This window comes from Diaphorina citri, unplaced genomic scaffold (assembly GCF_000475195.1).
Source record: "Diaphorina citri unplaced genomic scaffold, Diaci psyllid genome assembly version 1.1 scaffold717, whole genome shotgun sequence".
NCBI classification, from domain to species: domain Eukaryota; kingdom Metazoa; phylum Arthropoda; class Insecta; order Hemiptera; family Psyllidae; genus Diaphorina; species Diaphorina citri.
This window is the reverse complement of record NW_007378150.1, coordinates 34494-44954: the sequence shown is the minus strand read 5'-3', so window position 1 is coordinate 44954 and position 10461 is coordinate 34494. Positions and strand designations below refer to the sequence as shown.

Here is a 10461-nt window from a genome sequence, read left to right as displayed (position 1 = left end):
TAAATACTTTGTTGTTTCAGTTCTGAAATATGTAGTCTTAATGTGAAGAGGTCTAATTGGATCTTTTGGTTTATTCGAAGTAGGTAATTTCTGTATTCCTTAAGTTGAGCCCATAGTGAATGTACATGTACCTTACCTGCCACAAAATTTCAACTACAGTCGAACCTGTCTAAGTGGGAATCCAGGGGACCTACAATTTTTTCCCCACTTATCCAGGTTTCCCAGTTAAAAAAAGTGTCCTACTTAGAGAGGTTGCCATGAAGGGGCCACGATTTTTTTCCCAGTTATCCATGTTTCCCACTTAGACGAGTCCCAATTAGACAGGTTCGACTGTATTGAGTGTCGACGTCAGTTTGAAGGTTCAGTTTGATAATAGTGAACCCTTAAGTGCCAATTTGGTATTCTTTCGAGTTACTCTCCATAGTCTCCATAACTGAACGTTGCTTGGTTTTGGTGTTCCGATGTTCCGAAGGAACTGTGTGCAACAAGTTAGAAAGTCATTAGAGAGATTGTGCACGTCCCCATAATTTTCCCATGACCCATAATTTTCCCATGACCCATAATTTTACCATGACAAAAGCAATAACTTGGGGCCGGGGCCACACTCAGATTAAAAGTTAATCATAGTTTCATATAATTTGAGTGTGGTCCCGGCCATTATTTTAAGCTTTTTTTTTTCAAGAGGTTTGACAGAGGGAACTGTAACTGCTATGGTATTATCGTCCCGAAATCGAAGAGAGAAGGAAGACAGGATAGGAGAAAGCCAGCCGTTCCGAGATCGAACATAATCCCATCAGGATAAAATCCGTCCCCGGCGGGAATCGAACCCGCGGCCTAGCGCTTACAAGGCAGACGCACTACCAACTAAGCTAACTTGGCTGGCATTTTAAGTGTTTTATTAAACAAAAATTTCGCTGACCCCCTTTCCCCATGTCCGTCTCGCGCCCTGTATTCTAATTTCTAATTGGATTTTCATCCTTGTTAGAACATGAACGCGAACATACATGTGTTATATAGGTTGTACTTGCACATCAGTAGAACGCGATATTGTTTACTTGTTCCCAATGTTCAGGGTACCTACCTAAATCCCTGCCGTCTTATATCTCCGTTAAACCAACCTATGTATCTGTTTGCTGTAAATGGGGATTTATTCTAAATCTTAAGTAATCTTAAATTTAATTCTTATGGAACTTGGCCTGGCGCACTGCCGTGCGCTCAAGTAAATGATTTTTCTGCTTACTGGGATATTAACAAGTTCCCTTGGCTATGTATTCGAAATTAAAACATTGATTTCACTTCGGCAAAAAAAAAAAAAAAAAAAAAAAAAAAAAAAACAAAAAAAAAAATCCTGTGTGATCATTTGAAATAGATAGAACTCAAACACCCCTCTTATAGGCTCAAAGAAAACCCTCTCAAATGTAAATTGAGATATGGCCTGTATTTTGCCTCCTCGCCTCGTCGCAAGTCAACCCTGTAAGCCGAAATGTACATAATTAGATATATTACGAGTATTATTTATTGTACATGATCAGAGAAATGTGTTTTGTATGCTACACACTACACACTTTCATTACAGACAATCATTTGGGCATGTTGAATACTTTAAGTAACAACACAGGCATCGTGTTTGTTCGACAGTTAATCAATGAATTATTATTTTTTATTGATTGTTCATGATAGATATACTTAGATACGCCGTCTGTCCTCTAGAAGTTTGTTAAGTGTGCATTCCCGTTAACTCATATTATTATCAATAGATAAAAGTTCGTTATCTACTTTACATCCACGTTGCATGTAGCACAACTCTTTTATAATTTTGGAAGAAGTATTTTTGAAAAACCGTTTTTTCTTTGCCTTGTTTTTATTTTTACGTGTTTTTTATCGGACTTTTCAACCGTCACGTCAGTTTACTTATATTTTTGAACGTTACCTACCCTTTGTTTTCCGAATGGATTTTCTAGGTTTGTATTATTTGTTTAGTTTTAGAATTATGTTAAGGTTTGAATTTAGTACATAGTCTGATGAATGAAGGAAAGTTTCTTCTTTAGCTTTATAATACATATTATATTATATTGTATCTCAGTATATCAAATCGGTACTGGTACAGTCTGGTAGATATAATTATGTAGCTATAGGTCGTAGTGCTAAAGGGATATAGTTACTTATGCTGGATACAAGATGATGAATGACAACCTCAAATTACCTACTTTACACTCCTCAAGATAAGCAATAAACTGAGGATAATTTTCTTCTCGTTGGAATCACGAGTACTACCAGTAGTAGGTACCTAAGCGTGCTGTCTTTTGTGTTCTAGTTCCATTCATGAATGAAAGCATGTTTTTATTCAGTGTTGTGTTTGTTAATTTAATTTCCTTTAAGTTTCCGTAACAGGACTAGAGACTACTTGTACTTTTTTTTTACTTTCTATTATTAAGGTGACATTCGAACTCGCGTTTTCAAGTAAGAGTTACTGAACTATCGTCCAGAATAGGAACTAGACAGAAATACAGAATGGTATGAAGATGAACGGCTGTTCATTTAAAATATAGTCACATATTGTACAGTGAAAGCTTTGGACGTAAGTTTGGTTAAAGCTGATATCTACTGTTTATTATTATTAATAGTCGGGGGCATACTCGTGGTTTAAAGTTGGTTTAAGTTAAATTGATGGGACTAAGCAATATATCTGAATGGTTGATTTTAATCCAAAGTTGAAAATTCCCGGGCGGGAATCGAACCCGCGGCCTAGCGCTTACAAGGCAGACGCACTACCAACGATAAAATCCGCCCCGGGCGGGAATCGAACCCGCGGCCTAGCGCTTACAAGGCAGACGCACTACCAACTAAGCTAACTTGGCTGGCATTTTAAGCTTTTGTGCACGAAAAGTTGTGGTAATCGGTCCATCATTTTAGCTTTAAGCGGAAAGTTCAAAATCTCAGTATTGGCTAAAATAATATACATATCATGTGATTTCAAATTGATGCATGTATTTTTCTCATTATACGCCAAAAGTTTTTATGTTGAAGAATCTCAATGATGCTCATACAGCACAGCAGAACATTCCATTTGCTTTCAAATGAATTTATCGTAATGGCTTCACTTATTGCATCTTATATTATAAGAACAAGATCCATTCACTCATTCACATTTCACAGTTCACATTTCATAGTTCACACACTGATCGCTCTATCTCGTTAAAATAAAATCAATCAGGCCAATTTCTGTAGTGTATTGGTATTGTTTATGTTTTCCGATAGCATTGTTGAACAGGGTCTTACATGTGGCCCCTATATCTGCCGCCAAGGATTTGGATATATTGGGTAGGTAATAATGATGGTGCTTTTTTTATACTGCCCGAATAAGTCTAAAGATGCCCTCCCCCTTTTTTATTACTAAGCAAGGTCTTCTGTTGTTAACATTCATGTGTTATGTTATTAATCCCATAAAATACATGAGACCTTTTTTAGACTGTTGGGGTAAAGGGGCTTTTTAGTCTCATTCGAGCAAGATAAGCAAGGCATATTCTATTCTAAAGAGTCCTTTTAGGTACTCAAACCCCCACCCTTCTGGTGAGCACCTTGCCGCTCTTCACCACTCAGATAGAATGAATTGGAGGCGGCATCGGCACCCTGTAATTCATGTAAATTATATTGGCAAAGTCAAAGTTAGAACATTCATTTGTTTAGAATTGGCAGGCGATAATGTATCTTCGACACTTGTGCGGTTCTGAATTTTAGTTCGCCGATGAGTGTCGTAGAAATCAATAAATTGTATGAAACAAAACTGTACACTTCAAGTTTTTTAATCAATACCCAAATTGTACCAATGCTTCCCTTGAGTATTTTAATCAAAGCCCAGATTGCACTAATACTTCCCTTGAGTATTTTAATCAAAGCCCAAATTGTACTAATGCTTCCCTTAAATTGGTTAATATGTAGTTTACCAACTTGACTTAATATCAAAGCCCAAATTGTACTAATGCTTCCCTTGAGTATTTTAATCAAAGCCCAAATTGTACTAATGCTTCCCTTAAATTGGTTAATATGTAGTTTACCAACTTGACTTAATATCTTATGTCCTTTAAAGCGGACACGATTCTGGGCCATCGACTTGATTTCTTCTCAGGATTTTTGTTCTTGGGCGATTTCTTGTTTTACTGTTCTTCGCCTAATGTTAATACGTAAAGGTTCTCTTAGTGTCCTTTAAAGCGGACACGATTCTAAGCCATAGACTTGATTTCTTCTCAGGATTTTTGTTCTTGGGCGATTTCTTGTTTTACTGTTCTTCGCCTAATGTTAATACGTAAACCAAAGGTTCTCTTAATTGGCCCAAAATTAACCAATGCTTCATTTATTCTGGCGAAGTTTACTAATAGTTCCGTGAAATGGCCCAAGTCAAATAGTTCCGTGAAATGGCCCAAGTCAACAAATACTTCCTTTAAATTGGTCCAAAGTTAACCAAAGCTTCTGGACTCTCCAAGTACCTAACTATTTCGCACGAGGAAAAAGCACACATCTAACTCACCCAGCGGCTTCAAATAATTGACCACCCTGTTTATTCGAACATTTACTAATAGTTCCAAGTCAACAAATACTTCCTTTAAATTGGTCCAAAGTTAACCAAAGCTTCTGGACTCTACAAGTACCTAACTATTTCGCACGAGGAAAAAGCACACATCTAACTCACCCAGCGGCTTCAAATAATTGACCACCCTGTTTATTCGAACGGCATATATGCTAAATTGCAAGAACGAATTCCTAATTTTCATTTCCAATTTTATGATTCCGAACAAATGAAATTTAAATATTTAATTGTTCTGGCAAACGCAGTAATCTGTAGTTCGTGTTATTGTTGTTGCGTTTGGGCGGCTCAAGCTATGCAGTGAGAACGCTAAGGCGGCAGGGTGGCTGTGTTCTGATTTTTCCCCCTAATGGTGCGTTTCCACTTGTCGTTCCAAAAAAAATCCTGTCGTTGTCGTACGTAGTGAGAACACTCTCCTTTAAAGTACATTGCCTACAAGGGCATTTTGTGTCGTTCGGAAGAAAAAAAAATCGTGTCGTGCGTAGTTGAGAACACTCTCCTTTAAATTACATTGCCTACAAGGGTATTTTGTGTCGTTCGGAAGAAAAAAAAAATCGTGTCGTGCGTAGTAGGGACACTCTCATTTAAATTACATACATTGCTATAAGGGCATTCGGACAAAATCGGATGAAACTCACGACAAGTGGAAATGGGCCTTAAGAGCGAATTCTGGTCAGGGTCCAAACCCAAAATAGTGTATTGAAAGCAGTTCTAATTTTCAACAAACAAACATTTCATCTGCGTAGTAGGGACACTCTCATTTAAACTACATACATTGCTATAAGGGCATTCGGAAAAAAATCGGATGAAACTCACGACAAGTGGAAATAGGCCTTAAGAGCGAATTCTGGTCAGGGTCCAAACCCAAAATAGTGTATTGAAAGCAGTTCTAATTTTCAACAAACAAACATTTCATCTTCTGTTTCAGGGCTGACTATTGGAAATCTCAGGACAGGAAATACTGTGACTTTTGCAAGTGCTGGATAGCCGACAATAAACCGGTAAGACAACAAATTTCCATCGGTGGGCATCGAAAAGCAACAATTCCAAATGTTCCCTAAAATTTACACTTTGCACTCTTGAAGAATTGGACCGATATCTACAATGTAAGTAGGTACACTATCTCACCCTTCGGTGTAATGCCTATATTATGTTGAAAGCACGGATCTCAGCTAGAGTGACATACCTACCTAGAAATCGGTGGGCATCGAAAAGCAACAATTCCAAATGTTCCCTAAAATTTACACTTTGCACTCTTGATGAATTGGACCGATATCTACAATGTATAGGTACACTATCTCACCCTTCGGTGTAATGCCTATATTATGTTGAAAGCACGGATCTCAGCTAGAGTGACATACCTACCTAGAAATCGAGAAAATTGTCTCGTTGAAAGTAATAAAAGTAAGAAGGTCTAACTAGTCTTCCGTTTAACTGTAAAAGTGTTCCGTTTACCATGACTACCGTGAGTTAAATTACATGTTAGTAAGTCAATTATGTTCGTAAAACCTCAAGTCACTTATCTTGAATCCATTTCTCATTACAGAGCATACAATTTCACGAGTCTGGTAAGAAGCACAAGGAAAATGTCAGCAAGAGGTTATCCGAGATTTCCAAGCAGAGCGTCATTGATCAGAAGAAACGAGATCAGGATAATGCCGACTTTAAAAAGATGGAAGAGGTAAGTTTGTTGAGGAAGCTCAAAAAAGAAGAAGACCTCAAAATTTTCCCACTTCCTGAAGAGGTTTGATAGAGGGAACTGTAACTACTGACAGGTCTGATCGTCCCGAAATCGAAGAGAGAAGAAGCACAGGACAGGAGTAAGCTAGCCGTTCAAAGAGAAAATCTCATTTGTTTAGGAGAAAGTCCGCCTCGGGCGGGAATCGAACCCGCAACCTAGCACTTACAAGGCAGGCGGGCTACCGTCGAAGCTAACTAGGCTGGTTACTCTGATGATTGATCTCCTAATGACCTAATTAATACAGTTCAATACCCAATATGTACGTAACAAATTAAACAATAACAAATCTGTCTCAAATTCACTATTGTTGATTTGATTCATCTGATTTCAGGAAGCATTAAAGGCATACATGAAAGAGATAGCTAACTAGGCTGGCTACTCTGATGATTGATCTCCTAATGACCTAATTAATACAGTTCAATACCCAATATGTACGTAACATAAACAATAACAAATCTGTCTCAAATTCACTATTGTTGATTTGATTCATCTGATTTCAGGAAGCATTAAAGGCATACATGAAAGATATTGACAGAGGTGGAGATTATTCCAGTCAACAAATCAAAGACAAATACGATATTCCTCTACCCAGTAAATCAGGTAACATTCACTTAGAAGCAATCGAACTAGTGATGGTTTACCCTCCATTTGGCAACAAGCTACCCACCATCTCACTTTTATCTCACCCAACCTGAGGGCCCGGAAAAGCCAGTAGCACGCGATTGTACATATGGTTGCTCATCCAGATACTAACCACGCCCGACGGTACTTAACTTCAGTGATCCATCGGGGACTAATACGTTTAACGTGCTACCACCACTGGCTGTTTTGTCTGTATAAAATTGCTTAGGAAAGACTGCGTTTAAATAGGTTCAAGTACCAACCTCAGTGGTTAGCGCGGTGGATTTCAGATCTGGAGTTTGGTGGTTCCAGTCCAAGTCAAGTCATAAAATTTAGCGTAGTGTATTTAGCCGGGAACGACATTTATGACAAGCATTTATGCTTAACACAATTAAAATTCCTTCCTAACTAGGTTTAAGTAGTGCTTTATTTAGATTGTCAGCTTAGAACAAGTTGTCCCATTATACGAACAGTTTATTGATATAATTTTGTTTATAATTTGTTTCTTTCAGACTTACCTAACGTACCCCTGCCTCAATCTCCCTACGATGTTCCACTGCCTCCACCTTCCAAACATGTACCTGGACCTGAGGAGGTGGTACACTATCTCACCCTTCGGTGTAATGTCTATATTATGTTGAAAGCACGGATCTCAGCTAGAGTGACTGACATACCTACCTAGAAATCGAGAAAATTGTCTCGTTGAAAGTAATAAAAGTAAGAAGGTCTACCGTTTAACCGTAAAAGTGTTCCGTTTACCATGACTACGGTGAGTTAAATTACATATTAGTAAGTCAATTATGTTCGTAAAACCTCAAGTCACTTATCTTGAATCCATTTCTCATTACAGAGCATACAATTTCACGAGTCTGGTTGTGCATTGTCTGAGTGAGTCTGGTATCGGGTTGATCACTGCCCCACGACGTGGTAAAACATTGGATCTATTTGTTCAATGTGCCAAGTCTGCTGGATTGTATACCCTCGTGTTGCAGTGGGCATCGAAAAGCAACAATTCCAAATGTTCCCTAAAATTTACACTTTGCACTCTTGAAGAATTGGACCGATATCTACAATGTAGGACTAAAGATGCCCTCCCCCTTTTTTATTACTAAGCAAGGTCTTCTGTTGTTAACATTCATGTGTTATGTTATTAATCTCATAAAATACATGAGACCTTTTTTAGACTGTTGGGGTAAAGGGGCTTTTTAGTCTCATTCGAGCAGGATAAGCAAGGCATATTCTATTCTAAAGAGTCCTTTTAGGTACTCAAACCCCCACCCTTCTGGTGAGCACCTTGCCGCTCTTCACCACACCAAAATTTTCTTCTACACTGACTTGGTACTTGAGGGGAAAAAAGGGAAATATCACTTGGTTAGTAAAATTAATAACAATTGGCAATTTTTGTTAACAAGCGGCAACAATTTTATTATTATTATTTTTGCGAGGGTCTAAAGCCCAGTACACCCACAAAGACATGACACAACTTGGTTTTTCGACAGACCGTTGCGTATGTCCGCTAAATTTTCGCAAATTTCAAATCAAAACGAGTGAAATTTCCGCAAACATTGCGTACAAACGCATGATCAGTCGAAAGACGAAATTGGAGGACCAAATTAAGAGACATGTCGTGTGCGTACACAGCTGCGTACCTGCATCTTCCTTAATTAGGTGAGACTAGTTATTTATTCTAATGAACAAGAAGACTTTTGACTCATCTTTGGGATTGAATCTCAACTGAGGTACTCATTAAAAAGAACTACTCTTTTTTTCAACTCGCTCTTTGACTCCCGACTCTTCTCTGATACTTTCTACGCAGGGCACATGCGCGGAATCGTGGTATACCCCCCTTCATCATACCATCCGATTTGATCTTTGAATCCGGGCCTAAGGCAGGTGAAAAACAGAAAAGAAAAAGATAATAATAAAAGATTCAATTTTGAATCTTTTATTATTATCTTTTTCTTTTCTGTTTTTCACCTGCCTTAGGCCCGGATTCAAAGATCAAATCGGATGGTATGATGAAGGGGGGTATACCACGATTCCGCGCATGTGCCCTGCGTAGAAAGTATCAGAGAAGAGTCGGGAGTCAAAGAGCGAGTTGAAAAAAAGAGTAGTTCCTTTTACTGAGTAGCTCAGTTGGGATTCAATCCCAAAGATGAGTCAAAAGTCGCATCTCTATACTGAAATGAGTGAAATGTTTGTTGACCTAGGCGTATAGGTATGCTCTGATACTGTAAAAGGTCAGCAAATAAGTATTTTAACATAAACCTGTAGTCCCTGGATTTAGAGGGGTGAAAAAACATGAGGTGTACAACCGCAAAAGCATTCTAAAGTGGACCAACATACTACATAAAGTTAGCATGAAAATGTGTAGACTGGGGCTGCGTTTCTGACAACTTCGCACTTCGCAAGAAATTTACGTCAAAACACCTAGGTATTATAATGATTATGTACATAACATTGGCTTCAATGCCAATGAAATGAAAGTTTGACAGCCGGTAATACATGGTTCAATAGAGCAACTGTAACAACGGAGACCTTAAGTAAGAGGATCATAAGAATGGAGAAAGCCAGCTGTTCCGGGAACGAACCTGATTTCCTTAAAATAAAGTTCGCCCCAGGCGGAAATCGAATCCGCAACCTAGCGTTTACAAGACGCGCTACCCTCCAAGCTAACTAAGCTGGCTAATTAATTAGCCAATACACAATATTTGTTACCTATTTTACGTCATCACTAAAGTAGGTAGTCTATCCCTGTCCGAAAGAGCCACAAACAAACGGACCAAAGTTTTCACTCCATTTTACCCAGCGGCAAGAGCACGTTGAATGCACCAGTTCCAGATGGGTGACCATCACTGACTGGGTGACTGGGCTATCGTGCCCTGGTGGCTTTTCCAGACCCCACTCAAGCTGGGTAAGGTTAATATGAGTAGGTAGTTTTCGCCAAATGGAGGATAAACCCGTCACTACAAACCTTAAATTTAGAAACACACTATCAGCACGTGACGTGATAGTAGTGTGGCTGTCCTGAACGATATTCTTCAAATTAAATTGAAAAACTAGAGTACCTACCTAGACTCCTAGACCCTTGACAAATGGAGTGTGCTTGAAGGCATGTGATGTGTTCCAATCCACTCGACCCCAATGCCTACAATATTATGGAGAAACTTTGAACTACATCTTTCTGACTCCCCATGAGTTCACCAGTTCACGTGACGTGATGGTAGTGTGTTTCTTAACAGTTATACAGTGACCCCTATCAAACAAAAGGGAAGTTTTTCAGTCAGTGTCCAGTCTTTGCCGTGCGTTACCTCGATTAACTTTTCGCTTCTTGAAGGCTGGAGCTCCGTCTTCTTCCTTCTTCACGAAGCTATCTTTATCCTTGAGGCTTTGTACGGTTTTCTCTTTGACTTTGAACTCGGGATAGTCAGAGTGCAAGGTAGGAACTTGGAGCTCAACGTAATCTCGCTGGGGAAGGTCTAACTCTGGTAGTTTCTCTCTGGAACACAAAACACGG

The 10461-nt window shown here is 38.9% G+C and overlaps 1 protein-coding gene across 1 annotated transcript in view; it reads left to right on the top strand.

The window, feature by feature from the left end:
- The first annotated feature begins 3228 nt into the window (after positions 1 to 3228).
- The window catches only part of LOC103511468, a 10637-nt gene continuing 3404 nt past the window's right edge, over positions 3229 to 10461 (top strand). The window contains exons 1-7 of the mRNA XM_008476190.2: positions 3229 to 3321; positions 5511 to 5583; positions 6129 to 6263; positions 6824 to 6923; positions 7457 to 7562; positions 7795 to 7917; positions 8761 to 8837. Coding sequence (XP_008474412.2) covers positions 3245 to 3321; positions 5511 to 5583; positions 6129 to 6263; positions 6824 to 6923; positions 7457 to 7562; positions 7795 to 7917; positions 8761 to 8837 — 691 coding nt within the window. The 5' untranslated portion in view covers positions 3229 to 3244. The remainder of the gene's footprint in view (positions 3322 to 5510; positions 5584 to 6128; positions 6264 to 6823; positions 6924 to 7456; positions 7563 to 7794; positions 7918 to 8760; positions 8838 to 10461) is intronic.